This window comes from Periplaneta americana, chromosome 15 (genome assembly GCF_040183065.1).
Source record: "Periplaneta americana isolate PAMFEO1 chromosome 15, P.americana_PAMFEO1_priV1, whole genome shotgun sequence".
Lineage (NCBI taxonomy): Eukaryota > Metazoa > Arthropoda > Insecta > Blattodea > Blattidae > Periplaneta > Periplaneta americana.
The window spans coordinates 30537451-30560132 of record NC_091131.1 but is presented as its reverse complement, the minus strand read 5'-3'; the positions used below and the strand labels follow the sequence as shown (position 1 = coordinate 30560132).

The 22682-nt window shown below is 36.5% G+C and overlaps 1 protein-coding gene across 1 annotated transcript in view; it reads left to right on the top strand.

The window, feature by feature from the left end:
* Positions 1 to 5555: 5555 nt before the first annotated feature.
* P5CDh1 (delta-1-Pyrroline-5-carboxylate dehydrogenase 1) overlaps positions 5556 to 22682 on the top strand; it is a 60452-nt gene continuing 43325 nt past the window's right edge. Inside the window, exons 1-3 of the mRNA XM_069846863.1 lie at positions 5556 to 5965; positions 13433 to 13512; positions 20972 to 21105. Coding sequence (XP_069702964.1) covers positions 5922 to 5965; positions 13433 to 13512; positions 20972 to 21105 — 258 coding nt within the window. The 5' untranslated portion in view covers positions 5556 to 5921. The remainder of the gene's footprint in view (positions 5966 to 13432; positions 13513 to 20971; positions 21106 to 22682) is intronic.

Below are 22682 nucleotides of genomic sequence, written 5' to 3'. Positions count from 1 at the left end.
TACTTAGGTAGGCTATTTTAATAAATATGCAATCTTTACAATTGCGGAATGTACATACTGTATTAAGGTTGGCCACTGCAAGTCATTCTAGCTGATAACTGGTAATGTACTCAGATGAGTTGTGAGTGTTGTGCTAGTTTGACACGTTACTTGTGAGCTAGCCTTGCGTTCCTTTCATGTAATCAAAGTGGTGATGAAAAATGGGCATCAATCAAGAACAAGAAGGCTGGAGAGGGGAGAGGTTGAAATTAGTTCTGTTTGTGTTAAATAGGGTTTATTGATCATTGGAAGGAGTTATGAGGCGAATAGAAAACACGAGAAGGGGGGAAATGGAGAGCAAGTCATGAAAAGACAATTGAAATCAACAGTAGTTGTGAACATGTAGCCAGAAAATTATGGATCAATCACCAGACCAGCAATGTGATTATGTCTAGCCCGATATCAGGAAGAATCCTCCTGCCATGGAGCTGGTAGCTTCTCTTATAGAGGTTGCTTTTGTATTGTATTGTATTTATTAACATTCCACGGTATTCATACATTGCTTTACAGCTAGAATATGGAACAAGTCAAAAAACTTAATACTATTACAAAGTCTTAATTTATAGTCACAGTCTTGATGAAATATATATACAGACGAGATGTACAATATAGTCTACTAGTACAACACATAGTTTTAATATCAATTTCATGAAGTGTTATTGAATGTCATGAATTCACCTACAGAATAGAAGGCGTGAGAAATTAGGTACTTCTTTAATTTGGCCCTAAATAACCTTATGTTTTGAGTTTCATTTTTATATCGATAGGGAGGCTATTAAAAATTTTTACTGCCATATAACGCACTCCTTTTTGATAGCACGATAGACTTGTTGATGGAGTATGAAAGTCATTTTTTGACGTGTATTTATGCTATGAACTGTTGAATTAGTTACAAAGTTTTCACGATTACATACGAGGAAGATTATTAATGAAAAGATATACTGACAAGCCATGGGCATTATTTGTAGTTTTTTGAAAATAGTCCTACAAGATTCCCTAGATTTGGCACCTACTATTATTCTAATTACTCTTTTTTGTAATAGAAATATACTGTTACTATCTGTGGAATTTCCCCAGAATATTATTCCAAAACTCATTACCGAGTGGAAGTATGCAAAGTATATTGTTTTTAAGGTATTGATATTTACTATCTTTTGCATAGGTCTAATAGCAAAACAAGCTGAATTTAGTTTGGGGGTAATTTCTTTAATATGATTTTTCCAATTTAACACATTTTCGATTTTTAAGCCAAGAAATTTGGTTATCGTTGTTTCTAATAGGTTCTGTTGTTAATTATTGATTAAAGGAAAAGGCAGATAATTAAAACGAACACAGTTGTTTGGCTAGTATAAAGCGAATATGTCTGGAGAATACACCAAGCTTTCTAGTTTGTTCCATTGAAAAAATCCTGGGCCTGACCGGGACTTGGACTCAGACTGCCTGCATGAAGGTCTGACTACTCAATTACCGCAGGGTAGCGGACACATGGTAATTGCTGTCACTGTTGTTTATGGGCTATTCTTAAACAAAAGTCAGGGGCGGCTTTCGAAGGGGTGCTGCGGAGCTGCAGCACCCCCAGACATTTGTGGCTCTTGTCTCGTTTTATGTTGTGAAATACACTTATTATACAGTCTCTATTTAGCGGCTCGAATTTTTTTATAAAATTTCTCTCTCATTGACATGCATGCAATCGTTAGTGAAGTCACTTCCTCCCCTGGTGCTGCCAGAGCGAAACCAGAGACAAATACAATAGGATGAAGCCACTTCCTCCCCTGGAGCTGCTAGTCTCACCTCGGATGCTTTGCGCGTTAGTTTTACCCCTCCCCCTGCTGCCCCTTGCCATGAATCCAGAGTTTCCAGGCGCTGAAAAATTTGCAGCAGTTTGCCAGTAGCGCGCAGTTTTAAATACATTTTCTTTAATATTGTGAGTATAACAAGTGCAAGAATGTTTAATTCTATACAATATTTACAGTCTATTCAGTTCAGTACCTTAATAATTCAGGAGAAATGTGAAATTAAGTGCCCATCAGTTGAATCTCATAATGGAAAGAGGCCCTGAACAAAATACAAAGGCTCGCATATTTTTTGCTAATTTATCCAGTATCCTTGCTTTTTTCTCTCGATCTCCTCACAGTCTGTATTAGATTAATATGTTTCAAAGACAATTACATCAGCTGAGGCAACAGGATGGAGTTTTAAAATAAGAACAGTAAATGTTGTTCATAGAAGAAAGAGCCATTGCTAGAATGTTTTCAAACCATAATGGAATCTGAAACATCTAACAACATCACAATAAATGAGGCAAGCACGGAACAGTACACAGTTGAGCAGCGAGATCTGTGAAAATGAAAACCCTAAAAAGCGTCATAAGGTCGAAGGGATTTAGACAAGGGTTGCTGCAGCCAAGGAAGTGTGTGACCTCATTATCACACAAGCTAACACCCGATTCCAGTTCATAGATCATCTGATATTATCTTCTATTCTGTGTCAAGAAAAATTTCGTGAAAATGACCTAAATGTATGTGTGAAGCTTTTTCCAATGTTCGATAAAGACAAACTAAAAACGGAACTCACTGTGTTGTATCAGAGACAAGAATTCAGAAATATCAGTGACGCAGTCAAGCTCTTGCAGTTTTTCTATCTGAGAACTTGCAGGCCTCATTTTCAGAAGCTGTGAAACTACTACGCATAGCTACCACCATACCAATGACAACTTCCGAACCACAACGTTGCTTTTTGCGTTTGAAGAGAGTGAAATCCTATCTTAGAAATATGGTGAGAGAAGTGACCGCATTAGCTATGTTTTCCATTGTAAAGATTATGTTAAACGACATATCGGATTTTAATAAGAAGATGATTAAAAAATTTGCAACCTACAAGACAAGGCGCATGGAACTAATCTTTAAATAAAATAAGTTGCTTGGTTTATTTTTCTATGCAGCACCCCTTAATTCAATATCCACGAGCCGCCACTGCAAAAAGTATATGCAAACAATCCACATAATCTGGAAAATATTCATCAAGTGACTTCTGTAATACAGAAAAATGAACTTCACGCAATTTCTCTCAATATTTTCAACAGGACTGACACGTGTTTAAAACTACAGGATGAACACTTCGATCATCTAATGTTGAGCAGCATTTCAGTAACTAATAATTAATTAAGTAAAATAGGTATGTCAGTGAGTGAAACAAATTTTTTATACACGTCTGGAAGGGTCCAGACCAAGGAGTAGGCCTAAGAATAGATGGTGGGATTGTGTTCAGTGGAATCTGAGAAGATTTGGATGGCAAGAGCTGTCAGCAGATAGAGATGAATGGAGGAGAGCCATAGAGGAGAGGAAGGCTCACCGTGGGCTGTAGTGCCATGCAAGAAGAAGAAGGTAGTCAGTTAAGTACGTTATTAAAGTAATGACTAACATCCAAGCGACACAGGGCTTTGCCAACAACTGCAGTATAACCAGAGCCAAAAAATTGCAAATTCTATTGTCATTAACTGTGTGAAAATTGAAAGAGCTGTTTAACGTAAAGATTATTATTACCACTTGTAAGTAAGCTTACAGTCTCTCACTATCCAGTTCAATGACTATTAGAAAAAGCATGGGATGCGATCCCCTATGTAAATAACATTAATCTGGTATTTTACGATGTCATAAACTGTACGTAAATCACTGGCTATAAATTAATCTAGTTAGTTCTTTGAGTGAAAACAAGAAACACTATCGGATCAACCTGACTGACAAACATGTTCAGTTACTGGTACCTGACTAATGGAAGCTCGTAAAAAGTTCTGTTATTCGATATGCACATGAAACTGATAAGCTTTGAGTGAACAATACATTTAGGCCACCAAAATAATTAAAACACAATCATTTGGTCCAGGGAGAATCCGTTTTCTAGTGCAAGAATAATTCGTTTAAAATGTTTCTAAATTAGTATTAAATTCATCATTTAATAAATCACTCCAATCCAATGTGAATATACCGCGATTGTGTACAAAAATATTTTTTTTTTGTGTTGGCTCCATTGTGAATAATTGTTTTCGTAAATAAAAACGAATGAAAATTAACATAGCATATACATATTAAGAAATACAAGAAACAAATATGTCAGTAGCTACGTACTGGTAATAAGGAAATGTGTAGACCTACCTTACAGAATAATTACCGACAATATTAATGTGCCACGTGTATATTTGTAAAGTTATTCCATACCTCCGGACTGTCACACAGGCGGCCCAGGTTCGAGTCCCGGTCAGGTCTGGGATTTTTCATTGAAAAATCCATTCATAGTGAAAGTTTTTTAATTGGTTATTTAACGACGCTATATCAACTACGAGGTTATTTAGCGCCGATGAGATTGGTGATGATGAGATGGTATTTGGCGAGATGAGGCCGAGGATTCGCCATAGATTACCTAGCATTCACCTTACAGTTGGGGGGAAAACCTCGGAAAAAACCCAACCAGGTAATCAGCCCAAGCCGGGATCGAACCCGCGCCCAAGCGCAACTTCAGACTGTCAGGCAAGCACCTTAACCGACTGAGCCACGTCGGTGGCTGTAGTGACGGTTGAGGAGGACAAGGTCGCAGTTGCGGTTTTTCTTGGGGTAAGTTACTCCCGTTTTTTCCCATATTAGGCATCTACATCATTCCGTCACCATTTCTCCATTTCGTCATTATTGCATAGCATTCCCCGATCGTCGGCTGGCGACGCACGAAAGAGGCTGGCGTAAGGATGAGGGAGGTTGCCTGCTTGAAATCTGGTACGCAGCAAACCTTAGTGTATATAGCCGGTGTGGATTTGGGAATACGCCTATCTTGAGGGTTAGCACAATAGATCGTAACAGATCGCAGTGCTGGACCTTGAGGGTTAGCGCAATAGATCATAACAGATCGCAGTGCTGGGCCAAAGTGTCCCCCTCCTGTAAATTTCATTCTATTCCAAAGTTATTCCATTTCTCACGTTCATATTTTTTCATGAAATAACGCAACTCAAATCAGACATCAGTCTCGTGTGATATGGGAGGATATCGAAATTTCATTTTTATGTAATAAACAATTAGAAAACGTTATCATTATTTTCAACAACGGAACTGAGCGATAAGCGATGCATTTTTTATGTTGACCGAAGTGGCTGTCGAGCAGGTTTTCTCCAAGTAGTCCGGTTCTATCTGTCATTCTTATTCCACCAGTGTTTCATTCTGTTATCGACTCTTAATAAACTGTTTTAAAAAGTCACTAATAAAGAATTATAATGGCTGCAACACTTCCAAGTTCATTTGTTTCGAAGTCTTTTCTTAAAATTATTCCAATATAAACATATACCTATACCATTTTATGGTCCAGTCAGCCTCATAATCAGCAGATTCAATAGAAAAATTCATATTCTAAGATAAAATTTACCGACATAATTGAAATTATGGGCATATTATTATTATTAGGTATTGCATCAATTATCGGTTCATTTTAGTTGACTTCTCTTTCTCAATCTAAGTAATCTCTATTGAGGTCAGAACGGCGATCGAGCGGGCCGTGCTCCATGTCGATAGCCCTGTCAAATTAATACTATTTCGATCTATATTTTAATGTATTTTGTAGTCCACTGCACGTAGGTTAGAGTTCCCATGATTTATTGATACTCATAATTACAGGACTGTCGAGATAGGAACAGTGGAATATGACAAAGTTTTTGTTTTCGACGTTTTGAGACAGGTACCCACTCGCGAGTGGAAAGTTCCCATTATTTCCAGAAGTGCGCAGTCGGTTATTGCGCATCGAGTTGAGAAATAGATGGTAGCCATCTGTTCGGGTGGTACGGAACAAAGGTCGATGATAAGTTATCCGTATAAATTTGTGGGTTATTGTTTATTTTTTGATCGAAGATGCTGAATTTATGTCGACAAGGATTGATTTGCAATGCCCAAAGGTAAAGAAAACATTTAGCCTACATTTGGTTATTAGTTTTGGTACTAGTATGAGGTAAAGTCTGACTTTCCATTTATTAAAGTTTGAGAAGTGTGTATATGAGTGCAATTATATAGTTTGTGTCACTTTTGTGGTGATAAAATTAATATTTAATTATACAGATTACATAGAGGAACTCACTGACAGCTTTTCGTCCTTGACCAACTTGTCATGTGTCGAGGGTTGTCCAAGTAAGTTATAATACGAACTCTAAACGGAGTAGAATTATAGCACGTACTGTTAATTAAAAAAAATGTGTTCGTGTATAAGAACAGCCCAGATTTGTAATTGATTTTCTGTATCGAAAGTTTGTTATGAAATTATTAGTTTAAGTTTTGGAGTTTTGTTTAATCGAAGTCGTGATTTTGCGGTACCCTAGGCTGGTAGGCCTAGATCTTAAAAAATTCATCTCTGTTGCTAGTCGGGGTCGGTAATGAATTACGCATTTCTTTACGCATAAAAAATGAAAAAAAAAAAAGCTATAAAAATAATTGCTCAAGAAATAAGATAATTCTGATTCGAAGTAAACATTGTTAAGATTGTGGCCTTTGTCAAAGCGCGGCAGCATTTAGAAGATTTGACATTTAATTAGTGTCAGTTATACCATTACCGGTATGTAATTACATTTTAACTCATCGTAAACTTAGTACTGTAAAGCTGCATCTACACGGTTAAATTTTTCATGCGCGTGCGCATGGAATCTGGGAAGAATATTGAAAGAATTAAGGGTTAAACGAGCGTTGAGCGACTTCCGCCGATTTTGGAAGACACCGACGCGGTTAGGTTAGGCTTTTATTATCCCCTTCAAGATGAAGGTGAAAGCGATTGAGTGTGATTTTTTGTTTCCTCTGTTGGTAGTTCAAGTGCGTCGGTGTCTATTCCAAAATCGGCGCAAGTCGTTCAACGCTCGTTTCACCGAATTAAGTTTAAAACGCCCATTTAATTAAGATGCGTTAAGATTTTGTGTTTACATGGTGCGCCGTTTTGAACGTCATCTTCATACGGGCAATGATAAACTTTAGCGGTTCCTGCTAAGGTCGTTCTTGCACGCACGCATTGCATTTATACTTACAATATTATATATATATATATATATATATATATATATATATATATATATATATATATATATATATATATATATATATATACATACTAGTGGCTTGTGCAGCAAATACTGCTGCAAAGTAAGTTCGTTAGATTTATTTTTAATGAAAAATACTTGTCTTTTTGATAGTTATTTGCTTCCATAATAATGAAACATACTCCCTCTGAATGGATTTTTTTAGGCCAAATACTTTTTCTTGAACCTATCCAACTTCCGTTTTTGAGTTTCAGCGCGAAAACGCAAGTATCAATGTCAGGACGATAGCAGTAGCTATTTCAGGTCATTGTGGATTGTAGGCAAAAGTTAAACAAAATGTCAGGTTTGCTAAGCTTTCGAACAATAGCATTTTCGTATAGCTGCTGCATGTAGAACTTGAAATGTAGAGCATAAAATCATTTTATTCTACTAAGAGATCCTGCTGAAATTATCTGGAGACTACAAAATTTTCTAGGCCTCTTATTTTATCAGTAAGTAATATCTTTTGATCTTTCCTTAGGAACTGTAATTTTTGCGCTCTCGCGAGCCAATACTGAAGACAATGACACATATCAATATCTACACTACACCGCCATTAAGTATATGAAAATGACCCAACCCCACTGGGTTAATAAGTGTAAAAATATTTGATTTTTAATAATATTTAATTTCTAATGGTAATAATGTCATCAAACCACCTCAAGTTTCGTAGATTTGAATATCCAATACACAGCTGTATTCAGAAAATTATACACTGCAGAATCAGTTTTTAATAACAAATTGAATTGAGCTCTAAATATGTCGGCAATCCTGCAGGTCATGGCCTTCGTGTAGTAGCCTATTGTTTATTGTAGTGTGTGTTTTGTTCTGAAATTCAATCAAATCGGCCGTGATTGAATAAAATAATTCTCAAACTGACAACAGATGGATTTTGGAAAATAGGAAAATTATGTAGGAAAATTGACATTTCACTGAAAACTACTACTTTTCCGAAAAACTTTGGATGCCAGGCATGAAAATGAGGGGTGACTCATTAAAATCCGTTCAGCCGTTTTCCCGTAATTTCCATTACCAGTTCAAATTATATTAAAATCCGTTCAGCCGTTTTCCCGTAATTTCCATTACCAGTTCAAATTATATATATATATATATATATATATATATATATATATATATATATATATATATATATATTTTTTCTAATGCCAGGCATTTGACCTCTTGCACTCCAATATTTTTCAAAGATATTGTCATGGTTAGCCACTGACGCACAGATTGAAAATGGCAAGATGTAGCCGATTCAAGTGAACACCATATTTTAACGTTTTGGTGGCTACTTCATTCACACACAACCCCCAAAGTGTCTCTGGAGGACCACATCTGCTGTTGGTCGACGGGTCCATTAGACCTAGCTGGGAGATCTTGTTGATCACCAGCTTTCCCTCCTTAAGCCACTGGAGGACGATTTTAGTGCCATAGCAGGTCAGCACTGGGAACAGAAAAGTAGAAAGAGGAGGAAGGAAAGTGAAATGAATCCCTAGGCCTCGAATGCTCTAATACTGTCGGGGTCGAAGAAAGTAAGAGTTCAGTCAGAGGACTGGATAGGAAAGGGTAAAGAGGGAATTAGGTATTGAATAGAGGAAAATTATACCAAATTCAGTCATTAACTCATCAAGCTGACCAGTGCTAATTGATGAGTAGCCCCTCCCTGTAGTTCAGCTTGTAAAATTATGCTTACTAACAGCTGCACCACGGGAAGGTAGGGATGGGACATTGGGTATTTGTCCAAGTTTGTTCCTTAAAGCCTTCAATGGGAAGGATTAATGGCTCTCCCCCCTGTATGCGACAAATACCGTTTTGCAGCCATATATATATAGGCCTATCTATATCAATCTTGCATTCATTGCTTGAATGCGTAAAGTTGAAAGAAAAGTTGAACCGTGTAGATGCACCTTAATAGGGATAAGAGATAGTATCTGATAGTGATGTATAGATTGGACTAGATATATGGAATATGAAAGACATAATATGTCTTTCATATTATGAAAACTGAAATATTTATGAATAATGGAAAACAGATGTACAGAGATGAAGAATGGGTAGAACAGAGAAAAATTCTCTATTGCACCGAGAATCTAACCCGGGTTTTCAGTTCTACGTGCTGATGCTTTATCCAGTAAGCCACACCGGATCCAAATTCCGATGCCGGATTGAATCCTTCTCAGTTTAAGTTCTACCTCTCTGTTCCCCTTTGGCAGCCTACCTTCATGTAGCCTACTGTGTCACAGTGTCCAACACTATGTACAGAGGTGCACGCATTAAGAGTTTTGCCCGTTCTTCACCATATGGTAATGCAGAATTCCTGCACTGAAATACTCGTATTATATGTACTTCGGTACATCATAGTAGTAATATCATAAGTGTAAGTAATCACTGCGTGATTCAAGACAGCGCCTTGTTCCGTTGGACCCCGGCCACTTAGTCACTCGAAATGAGTGCATCTCTGTACATAGTGTTGGACATTGTGCTGCCCAAGGTTCTGAAGTTATGCAACATAGTTTCAATCGTTTCTTTGTAATTGGGGTCTATAGTTGCCTAAGAGATCATTTACAACCATTTTGAACCTATCCCAAGCATTATTTTCAAAATCACACGTAACATCAAAATGTCCACACCTGTGGAGTAACGGCTAGCGCGTCTGGCCGCGAAACCAGGTGGCCCGGGTTCGATTCCCGGTCGGGACAAGTTACCTGGTTGAGGTTTTTTCCGGGGTTTTCCCTCAACCCAATATGAGCAAATGCTGGGTAACTTTCGGTGCTGGACCCCGGACTCATTTCACCGGCGTTATCACCTTCATCTCATTCAGACGCTAAATAACCTAAGCTGTTGATAAAGCTTCGTAAAATAACCTACTAAAAAAACATCAAAATAATTGTCTTAACATTAATTTACATAATGAATAATTTCGAGTTATACCTGAAATCTTGATTTGCATTAATTTACGTATCTGGGGGTCTACAATAATTCCAGATTTGACTTTATCATAACTGAGTGAGGGAAATTTATCATACAGGTATTTAAAACACGGTCTATTCACAGATTTATGGTTCAGGGAAAATACTCGTGTTTACTGCAAGAAGGTCTAAGGATCGCCTCGTCATACGTTGAAGGTCGCACAGTGGAAGTAGCCTAAACGAAGTTTTACGTAAGGGGATCGCATGGCGAGGGTAACGAGATTTTACATAATGTTTGGAAATGACTGTTTAAATCAGTAAAAATATGTTCAGTTCCAGTTACGTAATACTTTTTGCAGAGACTGTGGTCATGGAACAGCAATTTTTTGTTGTTATAGAATGAATTGCTTGTACAGCCAGTTTCAAAAGATAACGCTCACGTATTTCCACTCCAGTTCATAAGCGGCGAAAGAACAGTTTCCTTGGGGGGGGGGGGGGGGGCAAAGCAAAACCATAGAATCCCCATGTAACGAGGTTATGGGGGACATCATTTACTTCTTCCCCCGTTATAGCTTGACCGTGGTACAGTATATCAGAATGTGATCATTTAATAAAAGTATTTTCGGGGTCATATTTCTTACAGTGTTACATCCATATCCGCGATGTTTCGGACCGAGTTGTATAGGGCTTGAACTGTAGGTCTACTACAAATTGTAATAGGACATAACTTAAAACAATCTTCCTCTTTTTTTCCTCGTATAGAAACGCGTGCATGCATCTATAAAACTACGTAACAGTGCTAACAGAAACTTTTTTTATATGAAGCTTACATTCCTGAAGATATCATATAAAATGTAAACTCTAATTATTTTATTTAATCTCATCTTTAAGTTTACACATTATACCGGGATCACTTTTCTTTTTTCTGCATTGTTGTGCAGTACCGTATGTTATTCATACATCTCCAAGTGGCGGCCTGAACACCTGCAGACTTCTAACATACGAGTTACAAAAGAAAAATTACAATGCTTCCATTCCTCAAATGAGGTATAGGAATTCTTATACATTCTTACTTACTGGCTTTTAAGGAACCGGAGGTTCATTGCCGCCCTCACATAAGCCCGCCATTGGTCCCTATCCTGAGCAAGATTAATCCAGTCTCTATCATCATATCCCACCTCCCTAAAATCGATTTTAATATTAATCTTCCCATCTACGTCTCGGCCTCCCCAACTTTCAGAAATTTAAAATAAGTGTTACATACGATGAAAGAGTAATGGAACGGAGAAAAATTCTCTCTGGCGCCGGGATTTGAACCTGGGTTTTCAGCTCTACATGCTGATGCTTTATCCACTAAGCCACACTGGATAGGCCTACCCACCCCGGTGTCGGGCAGAATCGTCTCAGATTAAGTTCCAACTCTTGGGGGTTCCCTCTAGTCGCCGCCCTTTGCACTACGTCATAATGTCTATGAACGTAGGACTGAAGTCCACACATGTGCTGAGGTGCACTCGTTATGAGTGACTAGTTGGCCGGGATCCGACGGAATAAGCGCCATCTTAAATCACGAAGTGATTTACGCATATCATATATATTTTATTTTAATGTACCGAAGTACATATGATATTTCCAGGCGCTTATTCCGTCGGATCCCGGCCAACTAGTCACTCATAACGAGTGCACCTCAGCACATGTGTGGACTTAAGTCCTACGTTCATAGACATCTATGACGTAGTGCAGAGGGCGGCCACTAGAGGGAACCCAAGAGTTGGAACTTAACCTGAGACGATTCTGTCCGATGCCGGGGTGGGTGTCCGGTGTGGTTTAGTGGATAAAGCATCAGCACGTAGAGCTGAAAACCCGGGGTCAAATCCCGGCGCTGGAGAGAATTTTTCTCCGTTCCATTACTCTTTCATCGTATGATGACGCAGAATATCTGCATGGAAATATCATATTTACTTCGGTACATTAAAATAAAATATATATAAATATTACAGTCCAGACACATGATCTGAAGACATTAATTCATCAATTTAAGCACAGAAACTTAATCATAAACAAAAGCAAATAAGATCTTTTGAATTCAATATTTTCTAAAGTTTATAGAAAAGAAAAAAGCGTTCAGACAAGTTTGGGGGGGGAGCAGTGCCCCCCCCCCATAACTTCGCCTATGCTCAAGTTAATTCGTTATTTTTTTCATATTAAGCTCCATTTCAGCAGGAAACGTAGGCTATTTTATTATAGTGAGGAGATGTAGGTAATTAATAAACCTCCAGTTTATAATGTGCAGTGTAACTGTCTGTCTCATTAGCCATTTCTTATCACATCATTACCGTTTTGACCGATTACGGTTCCCTTCAGATTTGTTACAGAATTATGAAAGTGTTTGTACTGGTAAACGAGCGGTGCTTGAATTTGAAGTGCCATTTCGTTAAATAAATATGGTATTTATTTATTTTTTGTGGAGTAATTGTTTAGCCTATATGGGGTAGGCCTGTGATAGCGAGTTTCGTTGAAGTTGTACTGACACTGCCACAGTTTTGTATAGCTGTTAATAACAAAATCTTTCAATTTCTAAAGTGTTACTTCACTAGCTTTCTCTTGCCTTTTATACAGCGAACGCGAAACACGTAAGCACGAAGCATAATAGCCTATTTTTGTTGTTGTTAATTTTAATTTGAGATTTATTTAGGGCCTACATTGTGTAAATTCAAATTTAAATTGCGTTTATGAATACAAAAAATACAAATATAATAAAATAATAATAGATAAGTATAAAAAATAGTATAATGATCAATAATGTGTCGTGTATAATGAAGAATTTTACTCTGTCACAAAATAATTGTTCATTCATTCATAGCTTTCTGCCCAAGACAGGTCTTTTACTGCAAACCCAGCATTCTCCAATCTTTCCTATTTTCTGCCGTCCTCTTAGTCTTTGAATAGCATGATTCATATATCTTAATGTTGTCTATCATCTGATATCTTCTTCTGTCCCTATCTCTTCTCCCATTCACGATTCCTTCCAGTGAATCCTTCAGTAGGCAGTTTCTTCTCAACCAGTGCCCCAACAAATACCCTTTTCTCTTCCTGATCAGTTTCACCTCTTTCTTCACCCACTCTTTGCAGCACAGCTTCATTTCTTATTCTGTCTGTCCATTTCACACGTTCCATTCTTCTCCTTATCCACATTTCAAATGCTTCTAGTCGTTTCTCTTCACTTCGTCGTAATGTCCATGTCTCTGCCCCCGTACAATGCTACATTCCACACAAAGCACTTCACTAGTCTCTTCCTTAGTTCTTTTTCCAGAGGTCCGCAGAAGATGCTCCTTTTTCTATTAAAAACTTTCTTTGCCATAGATACAACTTTTGACATACTTTTTCTTTCTAGGCTTAATTGCCGGGCATTGAGTTCAGTTGTACCAGAGGTGAAGATTGATGACTTCCGTGTGAAAAATGAACCAATATTATGTAAGTATACATTATTATTGTTTGATTTTATTAGTTCTTACGAATTGATAGCTATTATTATTATTATTATTATTATTATTATTATTATTATTATTATTATTATTATTATTATTATTATTATTATTATTAAGGGAATAAGTAAATCGGATTGAAAGTATTCTGAAACAAAACTTCATTGCAAACAATATTAGTTTAAGGATGGGGAGAGGGTGTTTAGGGCAGAAAGGCGGATACGAGTTAACTACCAAAACTCACCTTGCCATCATCACCCCTGTTTCATAGTTAATTGTAGCACTTATATTTGAGAATCAGAGATTGTTTATTGGTTATTTAATATCAATGTATAAGACATCACCCCATTTCACAGTTAATTGTAACACTTATATTTGAGAATCACTAGATTGTTTATTGGTTATTTAATATTAGGGTAATATATAATTCATCCCCATTTCATAGTTAATTGCGGCACTTATATTTGAGAATCACGAGATTGTTTATTGGTTATTTAATATTAGGGTAATGTATAATTCATCCCCATTTCATAGTTAATTGCGGCACTTATATGTGAGAATCACGAGATTGTTTATTGGTTATTTAATATTAGGGTAATGTATAATTCATCCCCATTTCATAGTTAATTGCGGCACTTATATTTGAGAATCACGAGATTGTTTATTGGTTATTTAATATTAGGGTAATATATAATTCATCGCCATGTCATAGTTAATTGCAGCACTTATATTTGAGAATCACGAGATTATTTATTGGTTATTTAATATTAGGGTAATGTATAATTCATCCCCATTTCATAGTTAATTGCGGCACTTATATGTGAGAATCACGAGATTGTTTATTGGTTATTTAATATTAGGGTAATGTATAATTCATCCCCATTTCATAGTTAATTGCGGCACTTATATTTGAGAATCACGAGATTGTTTATTGGTTATTTAATATTAGGGTAATATATAATTCATCGCCATGTCATAGTTAATTGCAGCACTTATATTTGAGAATCACGAGATTATTTATTGGTTATTTAATATTAGGGTAATGTATAATTCATCCCCATTTCATAGTTAATTGCGGCACTTATATGTGAGAATCACGAGATTGTTTATTGGTTATTTAATATTAGGGTAATGTATAATTCATCCCCATTTCATAGTTAATTGCGGCACTTATATTTGAGAATCACGAGATTGTTTATTGGTTATTTAATATTAGGCTAATGTATAATTCATCGCCATTTCATAGTTAATTGCAGCACTTACATTTGAGAATCACGAAATTGTTTATTGGTTATTTAATATTAGGGTAATGTATAATTCATCCCCATTTCATAGTTAATTGCAGCACTTATATTTGAGAATCACGAGATTGTTTATTGGTTATTTAATATTAGGGTAATATATAATTCATCGCCATGTCATAGTTAATTGCAGCACTTATATTTGAGAATCACGAGATTATTTATTGGTTATTTAATATTAGGGTAATGTATAATTCATCCCCATTTCATAGTTAATTGCAGCACTTATATTTGAGAATCACGAGATTGTTTATTGGTTATTTAATATTAGGGTAATGTATAATTCATCCCCATTTCATAGTTAATTGCAGCACTTATATTTGAGAATCACGAGATTGTTTATTGGTTATTTAATATTAGGGTAATGTATAATTCATCCCCATTTCATAGTTAATTGCGGCACTTATATTTGAGAATCACGAGATTGTTTATTGGTTATTTAATATTAGGCTAATGTATAATTCATCGCCATTTCATAGTTAATTGCAGCACTTACATTTGAGAATCACGAAATTGTTTATTGGTTATTTAATATTAGGGTAATGTATAATTCATCCCCATTTCATAGTTAATTGCAGCACTTATATTTGAGAATCACGAGATTGTTTATTGGTTATTTAATATTAGGGTAATATATAATTCATCGCCATGTCATAGTTAATTGCAGCACTTATATTTGAGAATCACGAGATTATTTATTGGTTATTTAATATTAGGGTAATGTATAATTCATCCCCATTTCATAGTTAATTGCAGTACTTATATTTGAGAATCACGAGATTGTTTATTGGTTATTTAATATTAGGGTAATGTATAATTTATCGCCCTGTTTCGTAGTTAATTGCAGTACTTATATTTGAGAATCATGAGATTGTTTATGTAATATTAGGGTAATGTATAATTTATCGCCCTGTTTCGTAGTTAATTGCAGTACTTATATTTGAGAATCACAAGATTGTTTATTAGTTTTTTAATATTAATGTATAAGACATCATCCCTGTTTCATATTTAATTGTAGCACTTACATTTGAGAATCATGAGATTGTTTATTGGTAATGTATAAGACATCATTCATTGCGAGCTAAAGCAAGAAGATGCATTATCACTTTTATTTTTTTAACTTTGTTCTACAATATACCATTAGGAAAGTTCAGGATAACAGAGAGGGTTTGGAATTGAATGGGTTACATAAGCTGCTTGTGTATGCAGATAACGTGAATATGTTAGAAGAAAATCCACAAACTATTAGAGAAAACACGGGAATTTTACTTGAAGCAAGTAGAGAGATAGATTTGGTAAAGTATATGATTTTGTCTTGTCACCAGAACACAGTACGAAAAAATAGATCGCTTAGAATGGTTGTGGTGTACAGGGTTAGTTATTTATTATCTATAGTCGATTCAACAAATGTTCAGAATGAACTGAAACAAATTCCAGACCATTGGAGATAACTGGTCGTTTACATGTTGACTGAAAGACATATGATGTAGTATAGGCAGTACGAGAAGTTACATTGTACAACATTGGGGTTTTATAGTATGTATTGGATTTTCAGTATTGTACAGGAAGTCCCAGCAAATGTTCCTGGTGTTTCTGTTGGCTACTGCCACTGTTTGCATCTACGAACTCATGGCTATTCACTGGATTCAAACTCGCGTACTACGTTACAGTAATAACACTTTGTGGGTCTACTCACCCTCCTCACAGTATCTGCTGGAAATTTGTCCAACTTGTGAGATACATAATTCACATCATAGTAAGAAACTATCATTCTAAAACTACAACCCAAATCAGCTCTACTTCCAGTTTATCTTCGGTAACCACACACAAGGTTGTCGTTGACTTTTTCAGTAATTCGTAGAATTTGTTTCCTTAAACCTATGCACTTGCTGCATGCTCGTCTTTTGCTTCCACTCTGAATATTTTGTCAACAAACTGTAGTCTAAGACTTATGTTATCGTTGATAAATGATTTGTGAGTTTACATAGAAAGGAATATTGGTCAATCCTGTCTTCATGGTTGAAAGTTCATTATGATAACCAGAGATTTAAACGCCTCAATTCTTGTGATAACCTTCTAAGGGTCAAGTAGCAATAAGAAATCATATAGCCTACTGTTTGTTGGGTCAATCCATACTAAATGGTCCAGGAATAAATTAATTGGTAGCTTGATCATTCTTAAAAATGTTTATTTTGAATAGTGATGATCCCTATCTAAGTAGACAGAAATTAATATTAGTTTGTTTGTACCTACCTTCATATAAAAGCTGGCCTTCTATGCCCAAGGTTGCGGGTTCGATCCCGGGCCAGGTCGATGGCATTTAAGTGTGCTTAAATGCGACAGGCTCATGTCAGTAGATTTACCGGCATGTAAAAAAACTCCTGCGGGACAAAATTCTGGCATATCCGGCGACACTGATATAACCTCTGCAGTTGGGAGCGTTGTTAAATAAAACATAACATTTCATATAGGCCTAAAAATGACAGCCATTTTTGTATTATGACAGTCGACATTTTTGGATTTTGTAGACAGTTATGGTAAATGCAATAGCTCAGCTCAGGAAAATGATAGAAAGTTGGGGAAAACACTTATTTTCAGCACATTCTAGGCCATCTTCTATGCCATATATATATATATATATATATATATATATATATATATATATATATATATATCCCCCCTCCTCTCTCTGTGTGTGCGTGTGCATGTTTTTTTTCCCCCTCATCAAATTTATTGTATTAGAAAGGCAATTGGTACATGTGAATTTCATATGGAAGAAAGTGAGTGTCGTCAACTCTTTGGTAAAGTGTAGTTGGGACTGATTTGCATAGGAATTCTCTGCATTTTCTATAGAAGTTTTCATAAAATATTGATCTAGGATCTTATGACTTGAATTGTACTGGATTTGATGATAGGCTCAAAGGCTCAATAGCTATTTTCAGGCATCATACATATGGACCATGACTAATTCGCATCTCCTTGACGTTACTTCGTTTAATATCATGTGTTTCAATATAATTCAAATTGTTTATTTTTCACTCTAACAACAATTTATCACTAAGGCTCAAGGCATTTACTCTATTGTATCATGGTACTCTTTGTCGATGGCAACCTGTAGTGGTTACAGGAAGAAATTAAATCAAATCAATTAAATGTAAGATTTCTAGTTTTGAAGGTGTGTTTTCTTGTGAAGACGGTTTATTCAATTTTACAGTTTCAAGTACAAGGTTACACATTTGTGCTCAGGTATTAATGTTATTTATAGCTGTTTGCATAATCTTTAATGTTTTATCTGGATTTTTATCAGTAGCCCATATAACAATATCATCTGCATAGGTACTTATTTTTACTTCGTGTGCAAGAAATTAAGGTAAATAATTGACGTGATGAGGGGGCTTAAATTTGTTCGCTTAAGCAGACAGAGTACTAAGATGTGCTACTCAGAAGCTGCAGCAGCACGACTGTAGTCCCACTGTTTTTCAATGTATCCTCTAATAAACTTTTATGGATAAATAATATGTTTCACTTGATGCTAATGCTTTCACAATATGCCTACATACTCGTAAATTGAGGGGGTAAAAACTTAGGCTAAAATCTCAACGAAAAAATCTGTATGTGTGATTTATTTCTCTTCAGAAATAATTTGTTTCTTCGATAAGAATTTCAGCATTTCGATTGCCAAATTATTCTTAAAGTGGCATGGAAGGTTGTGAAGAAAATTGCCTTATGATTCTTGGAGTGGATCACTATTGTGTGACTTCGATTTCAAATAAAGCTCCATTAATATTTCACCGTGAAATATTCATCCTCTAGAATCAAATGGATAAAATGTTATGAAAATTTAAACACTTGACGTCATTTGTGTAGCAATGGCAATGAGTTACGTTACACTATTCTTATATCACTTATTTAGCAACGAATTATTCAGATAAAACACATTAATTCCAGGGGCGGCCCGTCCTTATGTGCTACAGTGCTACAGCACAATGATAATTTTTGCTCAAATAATGTATTTGCAATACCACCATAGTATCTGATCTGCCATTTGACAATTTCCCGTGGTTATGTTCATGACGCGTTATAGAGTGTTTAGTTCTTCGGTCTTAGCTCTTTGGTGCCTCAGGGGGTACAATGTGCTACTCAAAAGTCTACATGAGAATGTAGACAATTAATGCGCATGTGCAAAGCTGAAATCACTGCCCTGATTGGCTATTTTTACGCGGGGAAGTGCTGTAGTCAGCTTCAGCACAACACAGCTTGGAGATTGCAAAAGTAAAGTGTAACGAAAGAATGCTTGTTTGTGGAAGAACTCGGGACTATTTACAATGTAGGCCTATTTGGTAATTCAAGTGTCCGACTGCTGCTGCCATCTACCTGGTTTTTGAGGTTCCTCCTGAACCAGTCAGCAAGCGATGGAGAATGGAATCCCAGAAAACTGAAGCCAAGGAAGTATGTGACCATATAATTCAGAAAACTACTCACCGTTTCCAGTCTTTAAGCTATCTAGACGCAACAAAATTGTTAAACAGCAAATTTTCTGGCAATTTTTGGATAGCCTAATTTTCCTGAACGCGAATTTGAAGTTGCTGTCAACAGCTATACTGTACTGAACAAAAGAGTGTTAAAGACACAACTTTGAGTTCTATACAGAACACCTGCCTTCCGGAATATAGATGGAGCTGTTCAATTGTTACGCTTCATAGCCTCCAACAATTCACAGGATCCATTCTGTGAACTAACGTAGTTGTTAAATATTTTGGTTACAACACCAATGACCACTGCTGAGCCAGAAAGATGTTTTTCTTGCTTAAAACGCATAAAAACATTTTTAAGGAACACTATATCCCAGGATCGCCTCACTGCTCTTACAACACTGTCAAAAGAAAAGAGTATGATGTCCAAGATGAAGGGTTTAACACCAGGGTAATTGACAAGTTCTGCAGTAGGAAGGAACGTCGTATGGATTTCATATTTCGTCACTAGGCGAGTCTCAAATTAAGATAAATACATATAAGTGTATACAGTAGGCCAATATAGGAATTGTAGCACATTACGCAATGTCAGGCATCATAAAATCAGGTCCACAATCGCTCAAACTCTTCGCGACAAGGGATATACCACCTATGAAGAAATCCATGGTCTAACATTGTCACTCCATTCATTCATTCATTCATTCATTCATTCATTCATAGTTTTCTGCCCAAGGTTAGATCTTCCACTGCAAACCCAGCATTCTTCAGTTGTTCCTGTTTTCTGCTTTCTCCTCTTTGTCTCTCACTTTATATGAGGCACAATTTCTGATTGATCTGCATATTTTTAAATTGTCGTTAATAAAGAATTTTCTTTTTTTACCAATGTTCGTGATTATCATTATTTTGCACAATAAACATGACTTACAATATTAATTCAGAATGAATAACTTAGCTCTGGAACATTGTGGAAGTAGTAAAGATATAAAGTAGTTTGGATTACTTAGACCTATGTATGTATGTATGTATGTATGTATGTATGTATTTATTCACACTGCAAATGGGTATATACCCGGTGGCAGTGGTAACTAATTACACTCAATAATGACAATTAATAATAATAACAATAACAAGGAGCATCCTAAATTAAATGAAGCATGATCACTTAAGGGGACACTCAACTATATTTTGGAACTTTTTCAAATTTGGAGAAAAAGTTTAATATACACATGGAAAGTAACATGCAAAATCTCAGCTCATTAGATCCAATGCTTTTCAAAATAAAAAATATTTCAATTTTTAATCAATCATTAATTGAAATATCACTTTTAATTATCATTTTTTATTTTTTGGCTTTGTGCATTTGACTGTGACTTCTCAATGAATAGGGGAAGAATTCTGCATATTGATTTAGTTCTGTCACGTAAATTATTGTAGAAATTTAATTTTTCATTTCCATGACACTTTTTCTCCAATTTTTAAGTTGAGTGTCCCCTTAAAATAAGATTTAAAGTAAATCTAATTTGTATCTTAATCCTAAGTTCGAACTAAGACCCACGAGTGTGACAGGTTTATACCTGCACAAGTACCTTTCGGCACTACACTTATTTCGCTGTCAACTCACTCACTGAACAGTGTTTCATAATTTAATCTTGTTTTATAAAATTATTTTATTAAGCATACCTGAAAGGAAGCAAGGAGCGGAAGGAACTGGTGGCAGCACTGAAGGAAACAGCATCTGAATGCGAAGATGTGCCCATTGTTATCGGAGATGAAGAGATCCGAACGAATGATGTTAGATATCAAGTTATGGTGAGTTAGCTGTATAAAAATAAGTGATTGATTTACTCAAATGCCTGTTCAAATTGTAGAGGTAACTACAGTGCGGTCCAAATTTCCTGACGTTTGGAGCGTGTTTACTTGTATGGTATGGCAATAGCCAGTAGCAACAGCGCTGCATTGCCGTGTACATATATTCATTGACGCCACTTGTAAAAATAATAAGTGCGCTTGGACAAGTTCTTCGTGACAGGGTGTTTACATGTGATTGGGTTGAATGTCATTATACTATACAATTGAGGGCTTTGCCAGAAGAAAGGCGGATAGACCTATACACCCTTATTATTTATAATTATAGTAGCGAAATTTTGTGTTGATTGTAATGTATATACCTGCAGGAGAGGGCTGTGTGCGTGTATAACATTTTATTCAGGTGCATTTTAAAACCTTAGAGTGCATATATTATTTCAATGTACCGAAGTACATATGATATTTCCATGCAGATATTCTGCGTCATCATACGATGGAAGAGTAATGGAACGGAGAAAAATTCTCTCCGGCGCCGGGATTTGAACCCGGGTTTTCAGCTCTACGTGCTGATGCTTTATCCACTAAGCCACACCGGATACAACCCCGACGCTGAACAGAATCGTCTCTGATTGAGTTCCAACTCTTGGGTTCCCTCTAGTGGCCGCCCTTTGCAATACGTCATAGATGTCTATGAACGTCGGACCGAAGTCCAAGAGTTGGAACTCAATCAGAGACGATTCTGTTCGGCGTCGGGGTTGTATCCGGTGTGGCTTAGTGGATAAAGCATCAGCACGTAGAGCTGAAAACCCGGGTTCAAATCCCGGCGCCGGAGAGAATTTTTCTCCGTTCCATTACTCTTCCATCGTATGATGACGCAGAATATCTGCATGGAAATATCATATGTACTTCGGTACATTGAAATAATATATGATATGCGTAAATCACGAAGTGATTTAAGACGGCGCTTATTCCGTCGGATCCCGGCCAACTAGTCACTCATAACGAGTGCACCTGAGCACATGTGTGGACTTCGGTCCGACGTTCATAGACATCTATGACGTAGTGCAAAGGGCGGCCACTAGAGGGAACCCAAGAGTTGGAACTCAATCAGAGACGATTCTGTTCGGCCTCGGGGTTGTATCCGGTGTGGCTTAGTGGATAAAGCATCAGCACGTGGAGCTGAAAACCCGGGTTCAAATCCCAGCGCCGGAGAGAATTTTTCTCCGTTCCATTACTTTTCCATCTTAGAGTGCATGTATCTCAATTCGCCCTATTGACGTATACGCCCTTTTTCCGGCAAACCCCTCAATTGTGACATGTATAAGGGCATTGATCGTGAATGATAGGATTCGAGGCAAAATATATCGACCATTTTTCGCCCACGTGTGTGAATGTGCTTATATGTATGTAAGTGAGATCTTTGTTGATTATATCTGCATATAATAGAAACCAGCAATCACATTTAGGAACGTACATTCATTCAGCTTACAGTGTAATTATCATCGATTCATTCATCCATAGTGTTCTGCACAAGGGCAGTTCTTCCACTGCAAACCCAGCATTCTCCAGTCTTTTCTATT